This window comes from Melospiza georgiana, chromosome 3, assembly GCF_028018845.1.
Source record: "Melospiza georgiana isolate bMelGeo1 chromosome 3, bMelGeo1.pri, whole genome shotgun sequence".
Taxonomy (NCBI): Eukaryota; Metazoa; Chordata; class Aves; order Passeriformes; family Passerellidae; genus Melospiza; species Melospiza georgiana.
This window is the reverse complement of record NC_080432.1, coordinates 20,939,759-20,966,197: the sequence shown is the minus strand read 5'-3', so window position 1 is coordinate 20,966,197 and position 26,439 is coordinate 20,939,759. Positions and strand designations below refer to the sequence as shown.

The following is a 26,439-nucleotide window of genomic DNA, read 5'->3' as shown; positions in this document are numbered from 1 at the left end:
CGCGACGGCGGGGACGGGCGGTGTCGGTTGCGTAGCAACGGCCAATGTGGGGCGGGAGCGGCGTCCTTGGAAACGGAGCGGGAGCGGCGGGACCGGAAGGGATCCAGAGGGATTGACCGGGATCCAGAGGGATCCAGCGGGTGAGCAGGGGCTGGAGAGCTGCGATGGAGCGGAGAGAGGTGTGAGGGCCGCGCCCTGGAGCGGACAGAGGTGCCGGTGGGGCCGTCCTCATTCCATTGATGCGATCCCAAAAGGCCGGAGGGAGCCCGTGGGGTGTTAGCTGTTGGGGTTTTTGGGTTTGGGTTGAAGGCAATTGAGACAGCAATTGGTGTTCGGACTCAGGTGTTTATTATTTCTTATCAGTAAAAGTCTCATTACGGTGAGTTTGGCAGCTTTTTATTAGAAGGCATAAAATGGCCAATTATTGTAGGGGTGATCACAGGGGTCCCAGGATGAGAGAAGAGACGAGGATCTGACTCCGTGTTTAGAAGGCTGGTTTATTATTTTATTATATATATTACATTAAAACTATACTAAAGGATTTCATCAGAAGGCTAGCAAGGAAAGGGAAAGAATAGAATGAATAACAAAATCCTGTGACTGACCAGAGAGAGACACAGCTGGACTGTGATTGACCATTAATTAGAAACAACCACATGAGACCAATCACAGATGCACCTGTTGCATTCCACAGCAGCAGATAATCAATGTTTACATTTTGTTCCTGAGGCCTCCCAGCTTCTCAGGAGGAAAAATCCTAAGGAAAGTTTGTCACAGACATGTTTCATGAAAAATCCTATCTCTTGTTACAAGGTCTTTTAAGACTAAACTATCCAATTAAGAGCTGACACCTAGATTATTTTACTTTTTAACCTAATGACTTGTTATAAATGAATACTCCAATTAATAATTAAGGAAATTTATTAAATTATCAAAGTATAAGTTCAGAAAAAGACACAAGTGAGTCGACTCTGAGCCAGGTGATCAGTGTTGAGGAGACTCAGGATTTGGTCCCTATTGCACCAAAGTCCTTGTGGGTCTCTGAAATGTCATTTAAAAGGGGTCTGTTTTATACAGTCCTTTGGGCTCTGGAAGGGGCTCTTTTTTAGCATATTTTAGCATATTATTGTAGTTTTTCGTTTTGCTGCCATGTTTACTGGAAGCGGTGGATAATTCCTGGAATCCTGTCAGGTGAAAACTTCCTGGCATGAACTTCTGATGATGCCTGTCAAATGCCTCCTGCTGGAGTCTTGTCAGATGAAAAAATCCCTTGAAATATACATCTTTGAAATATTCCTGGAGACAGTGTCCTCCTGGTGTTTGAATCTCCATTCTTTATTTGTCCGACATTGGCTTGATGCCAAAGATGCTATGGTTTTAATTTCCTTTAGCACAAATTATTGTATAACATAAATCACATAACTGCTCCCAAAGAGCTGCAATGTGGACTTTTCTGCCCAATTACAAAATGCCACCCAAACCCATGGAGAAGAAGGAAGAAGAAGCATGAAGAAGAAACCCTGGATGGCACCCTGTGCCCTCCATCTTGCTTCCATCCACAACAGACTAAAAATCCCAAAACCTAAATTTCTCACCAAGTGATCATACACCTATACTGCTCTCTATAATTTATTTCACACTTTTCTGGATTCTGGTCTATCTTGAAGTCTTGGAAGCTTTCTCCATAAGTGAGGGTCAAAGTCAGAGCTCCCCTGGGGGTCAGGGCACCCCAGAGCAGACAGAGAAATATTCCCTGTGCCCTGGGTTTCCCCAGGAACCCGCTGTAGCTTTGGGATGCCAAGAGCACCAGGGAAGGCTGAACGCCCCCTCGGGTCAGGGACAGAGCTGATCCGCCCATGGTTGGTGGGTGGGGTCAGAGGATGGACCGGGCTGGGCTCTGTGGTGCCCAAAACTGGGGCAGGAGGCAACAGAGAGAATCTGGGGCACGGGAAGTTCCAGGCTTCCAGGGGAAAAGTTCACCCTCATCCTGTAAAGGAGCACTGGGACAGATTGCCCTGAGAGGGTCCCTGAAGCACTGGAGGGTTGGTGACAGAACCAAACCTTTGTAGCCCAGATGTGTTTCCTAGCCCTGAACATCAATTCCCAAGATCTGGAGTGTATATAATATCTTTGTTTTGTAAAATGTCATCATATCCAAATGCAATTTTGCATTCTTGAATTACATGATGTGATAATGACTGTGTACATCAGGATAAATCAGGTTTGGCCCCTGTTTCATGGATATATTCTGGATTCACATGATAACTGGCATAAGCTTAAGAAATTGCTGGTTTTCTTTAGTATTTTCCACTTATTCAGGTGGCCATAGTGGGATGAAGCTGGTTTCACATCTGACATGGTCGAGGTGGAGATTCTTGTCCCTTACTCCTTCCATGTGTCGCTGACATGAGGTGCTGCAGCTGTTCTAGCTCAAACACACAGAGTCACAATCACAGAATGGTTTAAAGAATCCAGTGTTCTCTCTTCAAGAGAAACTAAGACAAAATGTCATGCTAAAAGACTGTATTTCTCAGTGCATTCTTCTTTTTAGGAAAATGATTGTCTGCCTTTTTACTTTTCTGTTTTAAAGATCATTGCTGGGAAAAATGACAGCTGGCTCTGTCTCAGCTCCTCAGATCTTCCCACTTCGAATCCCACCTCCTGGGAAAGCTCAACGGGAAATAGACACAAATACTCTCATAGAAATAAAATCAGGTATGAACAAGGCTTCAACCCCACCTCAAACCTGTACTTATGTGTCCATTTGAAATATTTGACCTTTATACGTTTTTCACATTTAATCATGATTTTTGAAGTGTGCATTTAAGAAACTTAAAAAATGACTAGCAAGTTTGATGCACCAAATATACTTGCATGTAATTTTATGCGTCCAAACAATATTACTGACATTAAAATAAATAAATAAACATATATATATATATATATATATATATATATATATGTGCTAGCAGTCTTAATTGTTTCCAAGGCCAAAATTTTAAGCTATTGCATTTGGCAATACAAAATGCAATTGCATTTGGCAATACAACTGCAAAAACAGTTCCTGAAAGAATCATGTACCAGGCTTACTGCCAACATTGTCATTACAATTTTTGAATTGTCACCTTTTGCTGTGGCAGAAAATACCCTTTCTGTCATTGGAATGCACAAGCTGCTGCAATGTTTGCACGCAAAATCATTTCACAGATACTTTGCTGTCAGAAATATTGCTTACAATGAAATTGCTTTTGTTGGGTAACTGATATTTCATGGGAGAAACAGTTTTGATCCCAAACATCCAGTCACTTATGGACCTGTTTATTTCCTTTATGTCAGAAAACTCAAGCACAGTAGTGAATACTTTGTTTTCCCAAGGTTCCCACAGTATGAGGAATTATTTTTTCTGTTTCTTTCAGATACACCTGAGGCCTCTATTTATTACACTTTAGATGGAAGTAAACCAGAACTCAGTAGGAAACCTGGCTATGGGCCTTATAACACCTTGGAGTATAAGGGTCCTATCATGTTACCAGAGGGGAGAGTAATGGTCAAGGCTCTGGCAGTTACAAAGTGAGTTACAAATCCTGGTTTGGTTTATTTTAGTCCTGTTTTGGCAAGGGACACTCATCCCTGTGCACTCCATACCCTGCAGGTGAGAGATGAGCCTTTCCCCAGGCAGTTTGCAATCTAAATTATCCTCATGAATAGAACTGACTTGGCTTTCTCAGGTTAAGTTTTATCCATTAAAATGGATATCCATGTTTTGTGTGGCTGGATAACCTCTTGGGTACTATCTCCTGGACTCTGGGTGTCCACTGATCCCAGAGGTTGTGGGTGAGAGGCTGATGTACTGTCCTGAGAGCTCCTCCTTTGGAGTGTGACCATCAGAAACACCAGAGAAACCAGGCTGGTGTTTCTGGGGTCATCCAGTGGTTCTGTGGATTATTAGAAGCTGGTCTTCCCAGGAATTTTCTTCATTTCTCCCAAGGGATCACAGAATGCTGAACCTCATAGCTTAAGAACAATGTTGGGTGAAGCAAAAATACAATACATTGAAAGAAAACTGAATTTTGCTGCACAACCAGTGAGTTTGTCCAAACTAACTTCAGGCTTAGAGAGAGGACACCTCAATTCTCTGTCTGTACTGTGTTACATTATCTTTTATTTCCAAGGGAGCAGGAACTTCCACTCCACTGGGAGATTTGTGTTTGCCGTCCCCTGTTAGCAGCACCTGCAGCCAGCCTGTGCTTGTGTCTGCACTGCAATACAACAACTTTATATAACACACAAAACCTAGGCCTAGGTTTATTTTCTTGCCATCACTGCCTGGATTAACATTTGTTTCCAGACTGTTTATACTAAGACATTTTCAGAGATTCACTTTAATGACAATAAACCATGCAAGAGTGGTTTGGACATTTACAGCAGTTTCAATCCACTGCTGTAATTTAATAGGTATTAAAGAATGACAGTTGTTTTATCAAATAAATATTGCTCAAGATCCTACTGCAATGATAACTGGCAAGCTTGAAAGGGATGTTCCACCTAATAAACCACATCCATGAGAGATTTTCTTGTTGCAGCACACAGGTCTGTGGCAGGTTCTTAGCTTTGTGATATTGATTTTCAGGGACTACAGGGAGAGTTCAATTGTGACAAAGGTGTTTGTGGTAGAGTACCAGCAACCAAACTTCCTTTTCCCTGTTGAAGATGATGACAAAAATTTCCTGAAAGATATGGCCATACAGGTAAGTTTTGGAAATTGTAACCCTTTGTGTATAAAATACTGTATATATGATATTATTTAGATATTAAGCTTTAACTGCCAGTTTTATTCACATATTCTATTTTCTCTGTTTGCCCATCTTTACTGCTTTGGTCCTTTTTGTAATATTAAAATTTCAAGGGGACACTTACCCCCCCACACTCAGTAGTATTTTATGACTAATTGAGGTCAAATATTTTAAAAATACATTTATCAGTTAAGCTTTCCAAATGCTTCCATTGAAAATAAATACTTAAGCATGTACTTTTAAAATTTTAACAAATAACTATAGCAAGAGAGGATTAGAGCAAAAGCAAAAGTTTTATTTGAAATTCAAATGAAATTACATTTTAGAATAAGGAAGGTGGAACATTTACTACAAAACCTAAGAAGAATAGACTGAATGTGGAAATCAAGCCTGCCTGGGATGAAACATCCCAAGACCTTCAAGGTACAGTATCACTTCATAAAACTGAGATAGTCTTCTGTTCTAGAAGAAAATAGCATAGGGTTTTCCTCTTGTATAACTTGTAAAATGTGGGTAATTTCAAAACCCTCTCAGAAGACAGAACATTCTCTGGAAATTCCAGTTTGGATTGCTCAACACTGCAAATAGAGAACAAAATTTACCTTCCATACATTTCACATGACTTCTTAAAACATATTAAAATGTCATTCATTTCTCAGCAACACAACAAGGCCCTGTCTGTACTTCTCTTTGTGCCAGAAGATGCTGTTAAATTGATGGGATTGCAAGTCCTTTACAGAGTTTCTTTACTGATGTTTGCTTGCAGTAAGATTCCAAAATAAATACACTGAGCAGAAATGAAAGCTTCACCCAGATTTTCTCTGTAGATAAAGTCTCTTATTCCATGGCAACAACAATGGGACTGTTTTAGAGCAGGTAATTGTATTAATGTTGATTCATTAATTTACTCTTAGGAGCTGGGGTTTTTTTAGCATGCAGGAAGGAAGAAAACTGTAAATAAATTAAAACACATAAGTCAGCTCTGTCAGAGAGGTGTGGGGTTTCTTCTAGTTTCATTTCCTGTAATTCCATGCAGCTTATTTGAACCCAAAATGTGGAGGCCAAATATATTTTAAATTATGCTAAAGTAGAGTATGTAACATTCCAGTTCAGATATGTATTAACTGAAGCATGAAGTGGGTGACAGTGGAATAACAGGATTGTCATTTTAATCTTGGAAACAGACAGAAAACCTTCTCACAGATACTCTCAAGGAGCTCAGCTCCTTGCCAGTGGTTTGGGAGCCACAGAGCTCAGAGAGGAATCCACCTCAGCACAACCAATGGAGTCATTGCAGGTGAGCAGAGGGGTAAGCTGAAGAAAACTTTGCAAGATTGTCATCAGGTCTAAAAAAAGGAGGAGGTGAAGATTTGTGATCTCTCTCAGCTATTAATGCCTTTGCCTGGATTCTACAGTCCTGATTTAAATGGAATGGTAATGATGCACTAGAACAGGAATGCCCAAAGCAGGACACAGTTGTCAGCATGGACAAAACCAGGCAAAGGAAATCAACACTGACAGCATTCCTACTAATTCTTTTCTAATACATTCCTGAATCTGCAGTTAGCAAATACTTAACTGCTGTTTGTTGGCAAGTTAATATTTAAAAATATTCAGTAATGCTGTGGTGGAATTACATAGCAAGGCCTTGATTTATTTTTACTGGAAGGAGCCATGGGTCCTTCATTCAGCTAATGGGGGAATCAAGAATGGTAGATACTCTTCAAATCAGTGCACTTCAGTGCAGTTTATTTCAAATTGCATCAGTAGCTGACTTTTCTATCTTTCTATGCATTTTGCAAATATTTCCTTGCTAAAGCATAAAGAATTACCTCTATTTCAGTTTACAAGTTCCTCTACAGTGACTGTCCAGAAAAGCCTAGCAAGCACACATGTGTCAAGGATCCAGAGTGAAACAGATTTCCTTAAGTAAGTGGCTTCTCCTTTTAACATACTTGTCCTTTGGAAAATATCTGATCCTTCTGCAACCAAGCTGATAATACTGTGGGCTTCTATAAAAATAAGGAAGGCAAAGACAGACATTGGGTCATAGCTGCAGAGTATCATCTAGATAGGACTTTAAACATTCTGTTTGTTAAATGTAGTTTTCAACTGTCTGTTATCAGCTGTCTTATCACCCCTTTAAAAAAAACCTCCTAACACTCATAGGATCAGAGAATAAACTATCTTTTCAAATTGTAGTACACCCTCAGTGCTGTAGGTGAGCACTGCTCACTGGAGTAGTCTCACAGAACAGTAATGCTTATCAGGATTGAAAAAGTCCTGTGATCTACATCAGTGGCTCCCCATGGTGCAGCAGTGAGGGCTGACACAGACTGCCTGTCTGGAGACCTGCTCATCTCCCATCATGAGGAGGAAAGTATGAAACTCCATAGCAGCCAGACTGTCAGAACCCAGGACATCCCTCTGGCTGTTCTGGAGGGCTCGAGCCCCTGCCAGGGGCCTCAGAGTCCTTGGCACAGAGCCCAAGACCCCTGTGCCTTTGATTTTGACCCATGGAAAAAATTACCAACTTTATATGAGGAATTACAAGCCACGAAAGTTTAAGTAGAATGATAGTTAGTTTGTGTCGCAGACATTTTTTCACAGAAGTCCTTTCTTTCAGATTTCTCTGTCTTCTGGAAGGCAGAGGCCTCAGAAGAGAATGTAAACAATTGTTATCAGCTGCTGTGGAATGCAATAGGGTGCACCTATTTTTGATTGGTGATTGGTTCATGTTCCCATGTTTATAATTAAGGGCCAATCACAAGTGCAAGCTAGGGACAGAGTCCCTGGACACAACTTTGTTATAGATTCTTTCTTTCTATTCTTAACTTAGCTAGCAGCCTCTGAAACTTCTCTCTTTATTCCTATTAGTATAGTTATAATGTATTATATATCATATATCAATAAATCCAGCCTTCTGATCAAGAAACAAGATTCTCGTCTTTCTCTCACCATGGAGACCTTCAACAGGTCCCTGTAATAAGTTTGTCACAGGGTGAAAAGTAGAATTTTGGGGATTTTTAGAATGGGGGCTCAGGGTCCCAGGATGGAGGAATTTGGTCATGCCTTGTCCTTTTTTCTCCTTCTTCTTGGCCTCCATCTTCTGGGTGATGGTGGCACTTTTGGATTGGTTTAGAGTAGAACACACTGTCTAACACAGGTGATAGATATTGGGAAATTATTGTAAATAATGTACATGTAGTTCTTAGTATAAAAAGATAACACCACCCTGAAGATGGTCAGTGTGCCACAACCTGACCTGCCAGACAGACCTTGGTGGGTGAGAGAAAGAATATTATAGATAACAGCAAATAAACAACCTTGAGAACCAGAACATAAGAATCCTGACTCCTTCTTCAGCTGCTGGGCTGGGAAAAGAGACTCTGACACATCTTGGGATCATCATGACCACAGAGACCTCTGAGACCAGACAGCTTTCTACCTTGCAAAGCTGTTTGGAGTTCAGAACTACATATCTGGATGTTGGGGCATGGTGTGGTGTTCCACCACAACTCAGAAATCAGCGGCCTAAGTCCTGTCACAGCCAATTGCAGATTATTCATTATTATGCAGCAGTGCAGTACTAAACCCAGCTCAGCCAGTTTGCTTTATTTTCAGATGTGCATATTGTTCTGCCCCTCGCCTGTCTGAGCCCTTGGCTCACTTCTGCCAGAAATGTGGATCTCCCATCCCCCCTGTGCCATTCCAGCGCTTCCCAGTCCCCGAAGGAACACAGGTCAGCAAAACATGACAGCAATGCACACATCATCCTTGCAAACATGACAGCAATGCACACATCATCCTTGCAAAGAACAGCAGCCTCTGCAAGCTACACAGTCACTGCTGGCAAACCTGGTACCTACTCACACTTTCATTTCAAAGTTCTGCTCTAATTGCTTTGTTCTACTCTATACCTTTAGCAGTGGATCCAATGAAATTGTCCAGCAATGAGTGAAATTGATTTTTTCAAGGGCCATGTATTCTAATAAGGAAAACAAAGAAAAAGTAAATTATTTGCCTATGTCAGGAAACACTACCAGACCTGAAACTTTACATGGTGACATGGGTGGGCATATGCACCAAGTTTTTGGAGTGGTGTGTGTAACTGTCTTCTCTAAACTCTTCCCAAGACCTGATCTAACAAGTCAGTGGTGTGTTTCCCTTCCTGTATCATCAGAAAGTTTTCTGGTTTGGGAAATGCTGTAGTTTTAAGTAATGACTGAGATTCACCACCTCCTTAGATTAGGTTCATAATTAGGAGAGTTTCAATTAGCTGTATGAAGTTGGTGACAGTTGGATAACAGGATTGTAATTTCCTGGAAACAGAAAGAAAGCCTTCTCACAGGTCCCCTCAAGGACCACAGCACCTTGCCAGTCCTACTATAGTTATAGTATCATTTTCATTTTATTGAAAATTACCTTAATACCTTTCTGACATTCTCTTTCCAGATATCTCAATATTTTCTCAGTATGATCCTTTGATCTTTAAGGTATCAGCATCAGTTTCTGTCAATTGCTATATTTCCAGTGACCTTGCTGCTGATGTAGACTCCAGCTAGGAAAATACTGAAATCTCGTGATAACCTTAATGATCTCATTGTGGTCCTTAACATAACTGTGATGTGGCTTTTCCTTCAGATGGCACCATGCCTTGAATGCAGACATCTTGTGCCAATGAATACACCCACTTGCATTATCTGTGAGGCACCAATAGCTCCACAGCTGCAGCCCCAAAACAACATCTGCATTAAGGTAATTGAGAATAAGAAAAAAAAAAAGTTATTTAACTCCTGGCATGCATTTTTCTAGCAGATTACTTCATTACAAATACTTTGATCCAACCTGGCTTTGTATTATTACATTATGGACAGCTTTAAGAGTTAGTGGGATTTAAAACAGCTTGAATGGAAAAAGGGATTAAGGATTCCCCAGTACAAGAAAGACATGGACAAACTTCCCTTGAGAAGGAAGGAGCAGCAGAGGCAATGTGTGGTGGGCTGATCTTAACCCCCATTTCCCTATGCTACTGAGGAGGGCAGGAGACAGAGAATCAGGAGGAAAATTAAGTCCAGGAAAGAAGGAGGAGTGGGGGAAGGTGTTTTTTGAGATTTGGTTTGATTCCTTATTTTCCTACTCTGATTTGACTAGTAATAAATTCAGTAACTTGCCCAAGATGAGTCTGTTTTTCCCCTGACAGTGATCAGTGAGTGATCTCTCCCTGCTCTTAAACTCATGAGCCTTTCATTATATTTTCTCTTTTCTGTCCAACTGAGGGGAATAATAAAACAGCTTCGTTGGGCACCTTGTCTTCAGCCAGGGTCAGCTCACCACCAGAGGTCTTTTAAGGCACCTCACAGTACTATGGTATTATATTATTTTTAATAATTGTCTATGCACATTCTGGGCTGTCTGGTTTTTGTGAGGATAGTGACTCAGCAAACTGAAACCAGAGTATACAAAGACCTGGAGATACTGACACTGAATCTCCTGAAGAAACTAAAGCATAATTTTAAAAAAAATAGTCCCCATGTGATGAGAGGCAACATGGCCTAACTAAAGTGTGGAACAGCCCAGACTTGAAGGATATCCTCTATCTGCAGGGCTGGATAACCACAGCATTTTGTAATATCAAGTCTTTGTATTTTTGTTTTCAAACAGTTTTCAAATACTCTGTGAAATGTGTTTTCTCTCTGTTTAAAAGGGCAAAGTCATTTGTCAGGTGTGTGGCACAGGAAATCCTCTTCACCATAAGCACTGTGCAACTTGTGAGAGCAAACTGCCTGAAGTACAACTGGTAAGGCTTCAATCACACTGGGTGAATCAAACCACAGCACAACATCCTTTATCTCTGGAAAACTGAAGTCATGTCCCTGTGTTACCAAAGCAGAGATTCTCTCCCCAATGTCACATTTGAGCCCAGTCCTCCCACAGAAGCTCCACCACAAATGTCCAATTAAACATGAGTGTCTCATGTACCTTCAAGTTTCTGACATGGAAGTCAGGATTGTGAATGCCCTTGGGAAAGCTCAGAACGCTCTTAGAAAATGGGTAGCTTGACTTCAAGAGAGTCTTGTTTGTGTTCAGATTACTTTCAATTGCATTAGAAAAGTTGAGTATATACATCAGGAACAATATTCACACTGATTTCAGTTATTTTCTGAAAATAGAATAGGCTTTTGCATTATTTTTCATATCTCCACTTTTACATTATTTTTCTTATCTCTACTTGCTGCTTCTCCTATATGCATACAGCTAGCATGCTTGTGTTTGGCTGTGACTCTGGACAGAGGTGAGAAAAGCACTGAAATGTTACCCCTGAAATTGGCCTGTTTCAACTCCCCATTTAGCTTGGCTCCTTAGCCTTAGAATTTTATTTTCAGTTCTGAAAAAAACCTGTATGAAAAACATCTGGTACATTTCACTTCTCCATGTTGTGATAAATACTAAAATGATAGAACAGTAATGGTTTGCAAGTTAAAATCTTCTGATTATAAGGATTAACATCCTGAGTTCTAAAACTGTCCATAGCTAGAGGCAAAAGTCTCTTGTATAGCCACATGAGTGTCATTTCGAAGTGAATTTCAGTAGGATTCTGCACTTAGCTAAGATAAATGTATGTTTGGCTGCTTCACTGAATGCAGAAATGTGTGTAGATAATATGTAGCATGTGTAGTTAGGCATGTGACTCGAATGTGAGACCTGTAGTAGCTGAGAAAGTTAAATGCTTACTAAGAATTATTAATAATTCTTAATCAGAAAATCTGCTAATAATAATGATGAATTAGTGATAACAAGTATTTTTAATAATAGCAATAATGCTGATATTATTAATGGCTATTCAATAATTTATATTTAGAACATACTTAGACATGTGCTTTTCTAAATTTTATTTTCCAACTGAACCCCCTAATTACATTGTTCAACTTGCAATGCAGGCCACAGATTAAAACAGGGCTAGTTTGTGTCTACACCATAACAGCAAGTAAGCAATCAAAATAATTTTCCTTGGCTTCTGTCCCCTATCCATATTCCTGACTTGTAGAGAAAATAAACTGCATAAGCCTTAAGGCAAAATCTAACAAAACATTTTAAGTGCTATTTGTCCTAACTGGGATCTGTACTTAAGCTCTGGAAGTTTCAGATGAAAAACCTGTTTTGCTTACTCATATAAGTTAATTGTAGAAAAGTTGGGTAATATGTAATTTGCACAAGGCAAAAGAGTGCAAAAATATATTTATGCAGCAAATTCCAAACTGTGAGGAAACTCTTGGCCTGAACACATTCTCCCTCTCCCTGCTGTACTACTAAAAAGAGAGGTGCAAGGAAAATTGTGTGTTGGATTTGAAAATGCAAGTTTGTCAGTACAGAAGCCTCCATCTTAATTTCATATGTGCTCATACATAGGACTCTATTAATAAATACTCAGTTTAAAAGCACACCATTGATAAGGTTATTTTTTAGTGCTAGTTCTGCTAAAAATATTTTCAAATTAATTAATGCTACATTTTACTGTGGTTTTGGTTTTGTGATGAAAATTATAATTTAGATCCAAGTCACTCTAAGCTGCAAGAATTCCTTTAGGGTGGATATTACTTTATGTTGCCAGAGCAGCTTGCTTTCCTCTTTCCCTTTATTAGGCTTGTGGACTTTCCTTCATGAGGAGGATTTTGTGCCTAATGCTTGTTTTGTTTAACCAGCCCACGTTTGGAGGAGACCGGTGTCCATCTCTGCAGGGCCAGCCCGGGCAGACGGCTCGGTGCTCCAAGTGCGGCGGTGTGAACCGGAGCGACGCCCGCTTCTGTGCCTGGTGTGGGGCCAAGGCAGGTGCTCCTGCTGCCTCTGGGACACACCTGGGGCTGCTCCTCTGCTGCAGTGCCACACTGCTCTGTGCTAAGCTCCTGCCAGTCACTAAACACTGTTAGCATCCAGATACTTGCTTAGAGCAGAGAGGATTGGGTATGGAAAAATGAACTTAGGCTTAGGTGATGTCCTGAGCCCACATCAGTCTGTGACCCCAGGGTTTGGAGATGCAAACAAATTATCGTGGGTCAACAAGCACCAGGTGATTGCATCAGCTGAGATGCAACAGCCCTGTGCTCAGGCAAAGTAGCTTAACCATCAAAGGTTAAAGTACAGGCTGACCCAATGCAAGTTTTCCCATAACAGCTCTGGGCTATAATCACCTACACAGGCAATTACCAGATATGAGATGATGCATGCAATTGTTTTGACTGAAGGCCTCCTTAACTTCAGTGAGGACAAGTACTTAACTGCTGCTCAGTAGAGTTACAATCACTGTAAACAATTTCCCCTTGTACAGTGCTTCTACCTAAGATCACACTAAAGCAGAATTTATTCTCTGTGAGCTGAATGCACATAAAATTTGAAACGCTCCCCTATATGCATAAATAACCATTATTCCTGTACTGTACTAGGGCACTCAGGGTGGTGCTTTACATCCTTTAAATTCATTCCTCTGCCCTTATCATTCCTGAGTCATTCATCCTATGCTTCCCTAGTGACAAATGTTGCATTGAATTTTCCAGCCTGGACCTCCTCCATCCTACTTTGCTTGTTCCAAGTGTGGGACCAGCAACCAGCCCTATGCTCGCTTCTGTGTATCCTGTGGTGTGTACATAGAGCCCCCATCCAGACAGAGCTCTCCTGGCACTCCCATGGACCGTGGGGACCCCCTGGCATCCTCCCAGGTAGGACACACAAAGCCAGGTTTGAACTCGGGGAGAGGCTGCTCTACTGGGGGAAGACGGATCAGCACAGCTCCATTCCTTGGGAATGGGAATTCCATTGCCTTGGGACAATGCTGAAGGTTGGGAGCACAAGGAGGGCAAAAATGTTTTTCTTTCTGCTGAAAAGCAGCCTCAGCCCAAGGCCTTGATCCAGCCTTTGTAAATGGCACAGTGAGAAACAGTCAGCCTTTCAAAAGTCTTAGCTCTCCAAGTAGTTTTATCTTATTGGCTGTGAATTATTTGTGCTCTGCTGATACAAGGTATTCTTTCACACAAATGTAGTAGTTGTTTTTAAACTGTTTTAAGACAGACTCAAATACTTAATAAAGCAGCTTTTGCCCTACAAAACCATACACATTCCCTGGCAATTGTGAAGAATTTGGATTTTGCTTGAATATTTGTGATAAGTTGCATTATTGTTACAGACTGGTAATTAAAATTTTAAAATTGATAGTTATTCTTCCTGCTAGCTTTTTCATTCCCTTACAATTTGGTGTTCTGGTTAGTTATGCTTGTAAGCCATTGAATTATATCTATATTACTTATATTTTCTCTTCTCCTCAACCCCCCACAGGCAAAACTATTACAGGCTCAAGTTGCCTGGCAAACTTGTCCCGTTTCCTTGCCCAAATCAAGGGCAGAACTAACAGAAAGAGAAGATAAAGGAACCCAAACCATTGGACTTTTTTACCCATCAAGCAAACTGTTGGAAAAGAAGGAGCTTGAGCTGATTTCACAAAAAGAAAAGGTGGAAAAGATGAGTGATCATAAGCCTCTCCTGACAGCCATTAGTCCTGGAAAAGGTTAGAAGTTCTGATTTTATGATTTCTAAACAATTTATGACCTTGCTTCTTTTCTTGAAAATATTATGATGCATGGAATGTGGCATCAGTCAGGCACTTATTTGCATCTTTACAAGTCTGTTTCCACCAGTCACTTGTAAATGCATTGCCTTAGAATTCAATCACTGATCTCCACCAATAGCTAAAATAAGTTATCAGCCATATCAAAATTGGGGTTACTGAGCCCTGTGCAGCCTTACTAAATTGGTAGCACTTTGATCTCTTCAGATCCCACAAGACTGGAGGCAGGTGTCCTGTATGGGAATTGGAAACCACTGAACAGCTCCCAGTTCCCAGCAGCCTCCCCAGCCCCTGCCATGTGGCCTTCAGGCAGAGCTGTGATGGCACCTGCGGGGATATTGATAAACAAAACTCTGAGACACAGGGGATCAGAGCTCTTGAAAATACAATGAAGCTCATCTACATGAGCAACTTGTTTGGGGTGCTGCTGTGGAATAAATTATAGAAGCCTCAGAAGCAAAGAAAACCAAACTGGAAGAAAGGATTCTTAACAGGATTATAAAAACATCACTCATTGAAGAGTTTTTCCTCTCACAGATTACAGCAGGAACAGTATCAGTAGTGCAGACAACTTTCTTTTACAGTGAGTTTTGTGGTCACTTTGCGTTGTCATCTTATTGTAAATCTCCCATACCTTCTTGGTGATTTCTCATGAGCAACTCCTCATAGCACTGACTCCTTCTTCTTCACAGCACAGCCAACAAACTCCAGCTCTTTTCTCACCCAGCTAAGCCACTCTTTTGTAGCACTGATCATTATTGGACACAGCTGTGGTCTATTAAGGGCAGGGCTGTTCCTAACCTCTGGTGATTAGTACAGCTGCAACTCCTCAGGTGTGAGGTTACCTTCTGCACTGTTCTCTTACATTCTATCCCTCCACAACTTAGTTCTTTGTGGAATCACTCGACTGTTTGCTGTCATTAAATGGTTTGCCATTTTTAGAGGTTTTAGTTTTATGATCCTGAGAAATCTTCAGCTTTCTGGATCCCAAACCCTTGAAAACAGTCCATCAGTATTAATTAGGGATCTAATGGCTCAGTGGGCAAAATTGTCTTTAATCTCACTCCAGCTGGGCAATCCATAGGATGAATTAATTTTAAATCATTACAGCACCAAACCCTGGTTTAGAGGAGCAGTTACTCTTTTGGATCCACTTTCTCATCTAGCTCTCTTCAGCACTCAGATGATCAACTCCCTAGGCTGTTACCAGAATTAATTTGCTATTGGGTAGTAAAAGTTGTAATGGATGTTAGAAATTCCTCTTTTGACTCTGTGTGTCTGTATTCAGGTGGACTCTGATTCTTGAAATAATCACGGGGGAAATCTGTTTTCCTCCTCCCTTCCTCTGAAATGTGACATGTTCTCTTAGGCATCACTGTAAGAAATACTTGACTCAACATGCCAGGGAGCTTAATTTAGTCAGATAAAACAGGACTGGCCCCTAATAGAGCCAAGAAAAAAGCAAAGTCACACTGAATATTTGTATATCTCTGTCAGAAGTACAGCTCTTGACTTGTGAGTGAGAACTGCTGTCACTGGGAAAAGTTGGGCAGAAATTCTGAGCTGCTTTTGAATTCTTTTCACTTTTATCCACTTAGCAGAGGTGACTTTGTTGAAGTTGCACTGTGTAATGCATTCTCCTTTAGATCCTGCTAAGGACTGAGGAACTAATTTCATTCCATAAATCAATAAATGTCTCTTGCAGTCAGTTCATGCTGTGTCATATACATGGCTTGAAACTATTTGTATCAACAAGACCATGCACTATCACCCAGGAAAATCTTGTTTATTTATGCCAAACATGACTATTATTTCTTCGGTCAAAATAGGATCAGACATTTGATATTCAAGTTTTTAAATACAAGCAATTAAATAAAATGGTGGAGGTTATTATTTCTTGACCATATCAACTATTAACTAACCTTCTTTTCATGTGTGAAGATTGAAAAAAAATATTAAAGTTAAGAAAGGGGCAAACAACAGCAGTACCAAAGCAGTAATCCTCTGGTGTATACTGTATTTCTTTTATTGCTGTACTTTCAGTCTGTTTTGAACGGGAACCAAGACATTTACCAGGTAAAGTTTACAAAGAACTTCCCTTTTCTACTCTAACAAAGGTTAAATCAGTGTGATATGGGTATAATAAGATCTAATAGAACATCAACCATGCAAGAATATGTTCCTGACCATCTGGATTTTTTCAAATAAAATCTGGGGATCTGGGCTAGTTATAAACCACTTTATTGCAAATAATACTGACTTCTTTGGAGAGATCACTCAGCAAGTAGTCTATTTTAGATGTTTTAAATAATGCTTTCAGCTTGTATGTTTTTGGGAACAATTTGTGTTGTTCTTTGGATCCTTCTTTTCTATTCATTTAAAGCTGCTTCACAAGTAAGATTTGTTGGTTTAGTTTGTCATAGCATCATTTGTCAGCCTTGAGTCTTCCTTGTGCCCTTGCTTTGTCTTGTAAAAGCCAGAGCAGCACTTTCCTTCTGGCTTGGTCTCTTTGCACTGTTTTAAGCTCCACTTAACATGAAGGAAAGGATAAGGTCAGAGCAGCTGCATTGTGTAAGTGAAATGAGGTTACCAAGCCTACACAGTTTATTTACAACAAAATGAATCATGCTCTGTATTTACCATGAGGATGCTAAAAAAGAAAATCAGCCAGATCCTGAAAACAAACAGTTAAAAATGAGAACAAATCCATTTGTTGGGTTTTTTTTGTTTTGTTTTTGTTTGTTTGTTTGGGTTTTTTGTTTTTTTGATGTGTTTTTTGGTTGTTTTTGTTTTTGTTTTATGATGAAAACAAAATGTAGCTCTGGAGTTGCCTGGACAGGAGGTGCCAAAGCTCTAAATGGCTTAAGATGAGTTTTTAATCCAGGCACATTCATCCCCTCATGTTTTGTGCCCTCTATCAGGATAAAGGAATGCTGACTCTCTCCCAGCAATCCTGACAAGCAAAAGAGCAGGAATGCTTAATCTTTTAATATGCTCTTACATAGAGAATTTAAAGGAATTCATTTGGAGGATAATTTACACAGATCAAAATGTTGTGTATCCTGAGTTTTTGTGTTTGCAGTTTTCAGATTTGGATTATTGTTCCCTGTCAGTTATCCAAAATAAACTAAAAATCAGTTCAAAACCACATAATTGCTTAATTGTATATTTTTTTTTTCTTATGATCTGGAGAAGTGTGAGATTTTTCCCTTCACACAGAACCAGTTTTGACTCCTAAGGATCATTCCAAGACATGGCTTTGTTGTGAATAGAGGGCCCTAAGGATGAATTATAACTACAGATAAAACAGTGTTCCACCTGGCTTTTTAGGGTATAACTTCCTTCTCATTTTCTTGATTAGATGAATTTTCTACAGAATTTTTTTTTTGACTAAATGAAATTGTGCTATCTTTTAAATCTTCCATGACTTGATTAGAAGGAATGTTAATCACATTTAAGGATTTTTCTCCCTGTGAACAGGTTATTGGAGAAAACAGCTGGATCATGTTTGTGCTCATTTAAGAAGCTATGCCCAGAACAACCCTGGATTCAGAACACTGATTGGAGAACCTCAAATGGGAAAGGTAGGAAGGAGCTTGTGAGTAATATCTTCCTATGGAGGGCCATGAAAAGATTATTGTGGCTGCTGCACTACCACTGGATAAGTAAATGTCTCCCTTTTCTTTAGATATTGACCTGTGTGTCATTTGTCTTGTCTGGTTGTTCCATTTTTTGGTCAGTCTTTTTCTGAAGACTTTTGTCTGCTTTTTTTCCAACGGCAGTTCCTATTCTAAGAGCTGTAAGGGGAGTGAGAACTCTTTTGCTCAGCTGCTTTTATATAGAAAGAAGGTGGGAACCTTCTAGGACTCCTTCCTAAGGAGTATATACTCCTGTAGATACTTGCTATCTAATTTCTGTATTCACTGAGATCTATTGTCCACCAGGATGTTCAGAAGCTGCTGTGCAACTATAAGAGAATATCTGCTTAATAGAGTTGAGATACAGTCCATTTCAACTTATTTCCTCTGCTAGAGGATTCAAAAGGATAGGCCTGAAGAATATAAAATTGCCTGGGGAAGGCTATTCCTGCTGCTTCTTGGCTTTGTGTCAGTTTATTGTCTTAAAAGCAGTACCCCAGAAGTAACAAATGGTTCAAAGCAGATGCCAACTATCTGGGTTTAATGCTACTTTTTCAGTTTTTCATGTGGATTAGAAATATAATCAACCTTACCTCAAAATTCTCAACCAGCTGCAATATAATCTTCATTCCACCTCTACAATCCCCTGTGCACTCATTTTTGTATGACTTCCACAGATTTGTTGCCAGCAGTACTGTCTCAAGGACTGATACACAAAGGTACCAAAGTTTTAGTACAGACTGGTGTCACTAAAGCAGCCACCAGTTCTCCTGGATCTGGGAGTCCCAAGAACAACACAGCCTTTATGCAGCTACAAAACCTCGGTGGAGAATGACTGAACTTCCATGAAATGCACCCTTAGTACAGTTTTGGATTTCAGTTGTTATGAAATTTCCAGTTTCTCAAAACACACCTGCCCCTTTCTCATTGACATGGGAAGTGTTGGTACAATATCACAGGGAGGCAAAGGCCACATCTGTGATTTTGTGCATTGGCTGCACAAGAAACACCATCAGCAAGAATTATTCTTTAAAGTACTTCTGTGGGGTTTTTTGCTAAGATCTACTAATGGCTGCTCTTTCCTTTTAGATCAATTATGCCACCATCTCTGAAGATGACTATGAAGTCACTATTACATTGAATTTTGCTGCTGTTAACAAGGTCAGTTCATGGGATGGGGCCTGTTGAGAGGCAGCTGGTCTAAAGCTGTCACTAGAGCAGTGTAATGCTGATAGATTTGAAATTCAGGTCTAAACAAGAAATGCTTTTGTTCAGAGGGTGTTAACTTACCTCTTCAGAGAAAAGAATCTTTTTGTTTCTCTGTTGGAGCTGGATGAACAGGTATCTTTATCTGATTAAGCCAGACTTCGTGGTTATGTTGCTATCATCTCACATTTTGTTAGTTTGCTATTAGTATTAACTTTCTTCTTTCAGCTGATGTTGTTTGATTATTCTAGCACCCCTTAGCTTTTGATCTCAGAACCTGCTTTTCTTAAGCCTGCAAAGTGTGCTCTTAAAAACGAAGCTTAGTAATTTTCAATAGTTTGGAGATAACTTTTGTCAGAGCTCCTGTTAGCTCTATTCAAAATCTGGATTCTCTATCTCAGGAATTACCATGTTCCAAAAATCACAACATACACATTTCCAGCTTTTCAAGATGAAAATCTACCATTTCAAAAATCAAAAATTCAGACTGCATCTCTTGTGTGGAATCTTGGAAAGCTTACCTTGCCATGTGAGGCCTGAAAAACTGTATCACATCGTTTCAGAAGTGAAATTTCTCAAGTGGTAGAAACACTTTCTTTTGGATGAGAATCTTCATTTCATTAACTGAGGTTGTATCACTTTTTTTCTAAATCAAAAGAAATACCTAACACAAGGTTCAGAAAAAAAATACTACATAATTTTGCCTCAAAACAGAGTTCAATTACATATGATAATGTCTTGTAGTAATTTGACACTGCTATTCAAAGCCTGTGTATTTTTTCATAGGCAAGTGTTGTGCCACTAAGAGTATTTATTTATCATATTTTTTTATTATCATTATTATTTATCATTACATGATAATCTTAGTAACTGCCTGCATTTGATGATTCTACAGAATATTCATCCTAACAGAGCAGTGAAGCTCAGCAATGATTATCTGAGTGCTGGAACAGAAGTCACAGATGGACAGGATGGCAGTCAGACTAATTTTGGTGAGATTTTTTTCCTCCCTGTCTTTACAATCAGGAATACAGAAGTAGTGCTTGGAAGCTTAGAGATCAAGGCAGGCAAACATTCTGTGCCTATTTAAGTTGGTCTTTTAAGTCTGAAAAGGTGTCCAAGTTGAGATTTAAGCAATGTACAGATGCTCTCAAAAGCTCCTGGGAACTTCATATCTGGAGAGCTGAAGAGATCAGTGAACTTCAGCCACAGGTCACAGCAGTGCTTTTATTATAGCACTAAACTTTAGATGTTTCACATACTCACTTACAACAGGAACCATAAACATCAGTATTATCTCTACATCTGAGCTCTGCCAGGGACTGCCAGTTCTGGCACATTTGGCAGAGATTAGAAATTATGAAATACATTCATGTAGGGATGTTGTTTAACTGCAATCTCCCACTGGTGTCAGTAACAGCTCACCATTTTGAGCATCTCATTTTGGACTCGGGTTTTCATTAAATCAACCAGTTGTAAAGTCAGCTTTACAACTCAGGAATTCCTATAGCATCATTTAACATAATTCACATGTAAGTTTCATCCACTTTGTGCTTCCAGTCTGAGGCTTGGCAAGAAGCAGTCACTGGACTGGGAGCTGTGCAAACCTTTTGTTAAAACCAGTTTGAGCTGCAACGAGTATTTCATCACTTTCTCATGTGGAAAACTGATAAATATTGCTTTGATTTTGGACAAATTATTTCCAGATCTCTGCCCCAAGTTCTAGTTAGGATACTGACTTTGCTTTGAATTAACACTTGTTTTCATTTCTGGTAGGCAGGGATGATCCCAATCTTTTCCATTCAAGAGGCAAAATAAAGAGAACCAAGTCAAGAACACTCATGGGAAAGGAATCTAGGCTCTCTGTAAGTATCCTCTGCAAATACAGGAAAAAAGATTCATGGAGCAGCATTAACATGAAGGAGGGCATCCAGGCATTAAAATAGAAAGATTTCAACCCTGACTGGAGGCAGGGGTTAAAAGTCCAACTTAATATAAAACCTGAACATTGGTAACTGACATTTAGTTCAGAACTGAAAATAACTAATTTATTTTTCTAAGAGTTTAATTAGATTTTTTTTCTCTCATTTTGAACCCATTCAATTTTGACACTGCATTAGGTCTGAGGACTGTTGCAGTGATTCTCTTATAGATATTTTTCAGAAGCAACATCAAATGGATGTATTCTCATCTTCCCTTGACTTTACAATATTTAACTCCATAGAGGACTAGTTTAATTCAAGAACCAAGGATTTACTACCCCTGGAGACCAAATTTCCTGAAAGAACTGTCTACTAGAGGGATTGTCAGTAATGACATGGAAAAATTCAAAAGGGAAATGTATATTAATCTAAGCTTGGATCACTCAGCCAACTCAACAGGTGGGAGAAGATACAGAGCTCTGTGATATGAGTCCAGAGATAAAAAAGTGACTGAGCTTTCAAAATGAGAAAAGGTTGAAAGCTGGGAAGAAATAAAAGGAAAACGTTTTAGGTTTTGTTGTTTGTTTGTTAAGATTTAGTAAACTCATTTCACTGAGGCAAAACATACATATTTTTAGAATAAAATACTTACACAAGTTTTGGAAACTTCAAACTTTACTCCTAAACAGGTACCCATGTTTAATTTTACTGTGCTGAGCAGATCTTTGTACAGCCCTGGGGAGCTGCATTGCCATAAAGTGAATAATTTGCAGACACCCATTGCTGAATGAAGACCTCAGTAGTGAGATATTAGCCAGGGTTACCCAGCATTTGCTCAGGTTAAGAAAAACATTCCCAAAGAAGTCAGGGATTAGTAACTGAGGCTCAGATATATCAAATTCATGCCACTGTGTGCATTTTGCACTTTCATTCCAAGGCAGAATCTGGCCCACTTACTTGTATTTTCCCCTGTGTGAAATGTTCCTGGCTGTTGTGTGTCTCCACAGCCAGAGTCCAGACAGCTGCTGGATGAACTGGGTCAGACTGGGAAAGGAAGAATCTCCTTCATAGAACAGTTGCTCAGTGATGTAAGTAACACTTGCTGAAGTTTCCTTTTTCAACTCTTTGCCTGTCTACTGCATGAATATTAGCCTGGAATGCAGCTTCAGCTTGATGATTAGGAGGCAACAGCCTTGCAATACCAGGCTTCAGATTGAAAAAACATTTTAGAGAAGATAGGGCCTGTTTTACATTTATAGATGATCTCCCCAAATTTCTATTTGGTCAGTGGATAAGGCAGTCTTCTCTGGGTTTATCAAAGCCAAACAAAAAAAAAAGTATTAATATTACAATTTAGGATGAAGTCCTCTGTATAGCAAAGGCAAGCATAATCTCTGTTTCTGCTCTGGGATCTCATTTGGCTACTGTTACACACATTAACTCTGGCTTTGAGCTAGGACATGACAAACATTTTCAGAAGAAAGCAAAACAACACACTTTGAACCTCTGTCTTGTCTTGAGCACGAAGCCCATTTGCCAGCTTAAACTGTCATAAGACAAAAGCAAGGTGGAAGCCGAAGAATCTGTGTGGTTTTAGCAGCCCCCTTTGCCTGTGCTCTGTTCCAGGGAGCTGACCCCAACTCCCTGAGCCAGGAGGAGCGCCCTGCCCTCACAGTTGCTGTCCTGAACAAGCACACAGGAGCCATCTCCCCTCTGGTGCAGAAAGGGGCTGACATTGACCAGCAGTCAGGGCCGTAAGTGAGTTCCCATCCTCTGCCTCGGCTCTTGCCAAGTTTTACCAAAAGAAATCACACATGCTCCAGGTTCAGAGAGAACTAAACCCCATCTCTCCTCCACAAATATGTTCCTTTCAAGGACATTATCCACACTCCCAGTTGCCAGCTTTGAAGATTTCCCATAACTTCTGTTATTAAAGCTGCTGTTCTATTCACTTCCTTCCCCCACCCATTTCAACTTAATAAGATAAACATCACCAAAGCCTACCACACTTCCTGTGTGTTCTGTACCCTCCTATTCACCTTCCTAAGTTTTATTTGCCAAGTTTCCTTAGGTAGTAAGTGCATTGCTCATTCCTCCTGTGCAGGCACAACAACACAGCTCTCCATGAGGCAGTTCTGCTGGGACTGGAGGGAGAGGAGAGTGTCCGGGCCCTGTTAGGGTAGGTACTGTGGCTGTCCCGTGTCCCTGTGGGAAGCAGCATCCAGAAATTCCAAAGTTACTCCACATAAATATTCACCTCCAAGCCACTTCATCACTAAGTGCACTGAATTGAAACAGTTTAGCCAATGTGTTCTGTATTTACAGCTACAATGCAAGCATGCAAAAGAAGAATGCAGCAGGGCACTCAGCGCTGGATTTGGCTGTTGCAGCTGGAGATAATAAGGTTATTTCACTGTTCCAAGTAAGTGGGGATAGAGAGCACTGAACAGACTTATGTGACACAGGAACATTGTTCTCATCAATGTGTTATTATAGCAAAGTTCTTCCCCAAATAAAGTTGAAGGTTCTTTGACTTTGGGAGCACCTGACCACGTGTGTCCAGTTCTGTCTGCAGAATCCATGACCCTGTCTGATCAGCTTGGGCCCTGTAACAGTGAAACAGTTTCTCCAAGATTGCCCCATTCCTTTCCAGCAGTTCAGAGCACAATCCCCCTCTGACTGCTGACTCTATTCTGCAAATTTTCTTCTCCTTTCCAAGCAAAGGGACAAACCAAACCTTCCCAAGCACAAATACATGTCAATGTCTCTGAAATGTCTGTAATGCCTGATGAACACTGACACTTGAGCAACAGCACTGCAAGCTGTAACTGATGAGCTTAATTTCCTTTTTGATGTGAAAACTGCAGTCAGTGCAGCCCACTGCAGTAAAGGTCAGAGTCTTGTCCTCCAGAAAATCGAGTAAAACAACTTTGTTGTTCTGCCTTCAGCTTTTATTTATAAATGCATCAACACAAGGCAGCAGCCAACTACAAACAGAAATTTACAAGAATATCAGGCACACTAAGGTGTGGTATAACTCCAAGTTATTAGCCACAATCCTAAAACCTCAAAGTATTTTTAAAACTCCTTCTCCTTTCTATGTCCCAAAGCATCTAAAAGCATCAGAATATTCAGTACAAACATGGAAATGCATGTCAGCTGCTACCAGAAATACAAGTTTTAGCACCAGAGCTACTACTATCTTTATGAGACAGCAATATCTCCAAACAGGTGGATTTACAAAAAACTTTAAAAAAAAAAAAGAAAACAAGTAAACCCACAAATAATAATCCTTTAAAAAACAGCAGGAAAATTAGGAGAATCCTTGCAGAAAAATATTTTGTATGCAGTGCATCAAAATCCAGGTACCTCCCAGACAGAGTGGGAGGAGTGAAGCAGAATTCCCTCTGCTTCTCAGGGACAGCCAGTCTGGAAGCAGCCTCAGGAAACACGGCCATTCAGTCACAGGGCAGTGCCACAGCATGTGGACAAGACAGGTGTCACTGGCAACTATGAAGCTGCAGCAGCCTAGACCAGATTCTTTATACGACAGCGCTGGATCTTGGCTTTATCTTCAACCTTGGTCATCATCTGAGAGACCTCTTTTTTCTGCAAAGAGTAAAAATAATATGATGTTACTGTCTACCACTAAGTGGAGCATCATTCAGCTTTGAGGAGAAAGCAGGATACATCCTGCATAAAGCAGAGAACAAGGAAAGGGATCACCGGCTGATCCAGCCCAAGCCTGGATACAACAAAGCACTTTACACAAAGCCTTGTGGTAAGGTGTGGAGAGAGTCCCTGTAAGATCTATGTGTTGGATAAGTGGGTCCCAGCTATTCTAAATGAGCTACAGCTGCAAAGTCCTTAGTTGGGCAGCAGCTGTAGCTTGTGAAGGCAACTGGGATAAAAGGGGGTGGGTCGAGAGCTCAGGAGGAGCCCCTGTGAAGCCATGGGGAACTGCAGAGCAGAGAAGAGCTACATGGTAGAAAACCAGCTAGAAGGTATGGACTTTAAGAATATCATAACAAGAGTATGGGACTCTAGAAATATGAAATACAATAAGATAACAACAACAGTAAGGAACGAGCCCGGCCGAACAATTCAAAGCCAAGATGCCGTGTACGTACGAGTGCCTTTCTCGTTCGCATTTTTTCCAGCTTCAGGAACTCCTGCACCGTCAGGTTAGAAGGTTCTTTCTGAAGAGAAAGAAAACCACAGGCCGCAGAGTGTTTTTTGTGCTCCTCCCTGAAAAGAGGCGAAAAGAAAGAGAAAATACAAGAGGAGGCAGCAGCTCCCAAGGAGCCACACGCAGGCGCTCTCGGTCGCCGCCAGCGGCTGCCCCGGGCCGGGGCAGAGGCCGAGGGATCCCCCGGTACTCACAGGGGGTCATCGTCGGGCTCCCAGCCCTCGAGCTCCTTGAGGCAGTAGAAGCACTGCGCCACGTCGGGACTGTTCTCGCTGGGGCAGTGCACGAAGCCCGCCGCCGCCATCTGCGGGCACACGGGAGGCCATCAGCGCCCGCCCGGCCCCGCTCCGCTCCCCTCCCGCCGCCCCGGCCCCGCGCTCACCCGCTCGGGCGTGCAGGCGCAGCCCTCGGTGAAGGGCCAGTTGTGGAAGGTGGCGGCGCGGACGGAGTGGAAGTAGAGCCGCCACACCTCGGGCAGCAGCTCCGGGCCCGCCATGGCCCCGCTCAAACGGCTGCGCGCGCGGGGCACGGCGGGAGCGGGGCGGGCCCGCCGCCCTCGCCGAGCCCTCAGGGCGCCCGCGCAGCCAGGAGAAAGGAAACCTTCTCCTTGTGGCAGCGAATCGGAGCTCAGGCAAACACCCGGGATTTGCTGCCCCGTTAGGAAAGGGGATGTTCCGCCTTTATTCCCGGGAAAGGCGGGCTTTGTTAAGCGGTGCTTGGCTCCTCGGGCCGCTGCCCGGTGTTGGCTCCTCAAGCGCAGCTCGGGTGAGCCAGCAGCCGGGCTCCCGAGGCACCAGAGGGAAGCAGAGGGCTGGGAACATCGTTTGTCCGCTTGTTTCACTACATACCTTAGAACCTCATCCCTTACAAAGCCACGGCTCCCACCCCGAGGATCACTTCACTGCCTTTGAGGATCTGGGGTTAAACGAGGGACCTGGATAACACAAGCTGGCTGCAGCTCCGATGACACAGGGCTGTTATAAAAGCGTTGTCACTTGGCAGTCCCTGAGGGACAAAGCCACAGAACAAGATGGTCCTCAAGATCTTCATGGTCACCTTCGAGAACACAATGCTG

The 26,439-nt window shown here is 41.3% G+C and overlaps 2 protein-coding genes across 2 annotated transcripts; one reads left to right on the top strand and one right to left on the bottom strand.

The window, feature by feature from the left end:
- The first annotated feature begins 60 nt into the window (after window positions 1-60).
- On the top strand, window positions 61-23,724 carry DZANK1 (double zinc ribbon and ankyrin repeat domains 1). Its single transcript, XM_058020305.1, has 21 exons — window positions 61-140; window positions 2,591-2,715; window positions 3,417-3,570; window positions 4,631-4,748; window positions 5,120-5,216; window positions 5,978-6,090; window positions 6,637-6,722; window positions 8,418-8,535; window positions 9,438-9,551; window positions 10,501-10,593; window positions 12,497-12,619; window positions 13,346-13,507; window positions 14,121-14,349; window positions 17,890-17,993; window positions 19,137-19,208; window positions 20,149-20,245; window positions 21,030-21,118; window positions 22,183-22,263; window positions 22,802-22,929; window positions 23,280-23,354; window positions 23,501-23,724. Exons 2-21 carry the CDS (start codon window positions 2,607-2,609, stop codon window positions 23,619-23,621), a joined length of 2,283 nt encoding a protein of 760 aa, XP_057876288.1. The 5' UTR covers window positions 61-140; window positions 2,591-2,606; the 3' UTR covers window positions 23,622-23,724.
- Window positions 23,725-24,104: 380 nt separating this feature from the next.
- On the bottom strand, window positions 24,105-25,882 carry LOC131081563 (baculoviral IAP repeat-containing protein 5-like). Its single transcript, XM_058020751.1, has 4 exons — window positions 25,747-25,882; window positions 25,559-25,668; window positions 25,306-25,423; window positions 24,105-24,784 (listed from the first exon to the last, which is right to left on the bottom strand). The coding sequence occupies exons 1-4, from the start codon at window positions 25,858-25,860 to the stop codon at window positions 24,704-24,706; spliced, it is 423 nt and encodes a 140-aa protein (XP_057876734.1). The 5' UTR covers window positions 25,861-25,882; the 3' UTR covers window positions 24,105-24,703.
- Between the last annotated feature and the right edge of the window lie 557 nt (window positions 25,883-26,439).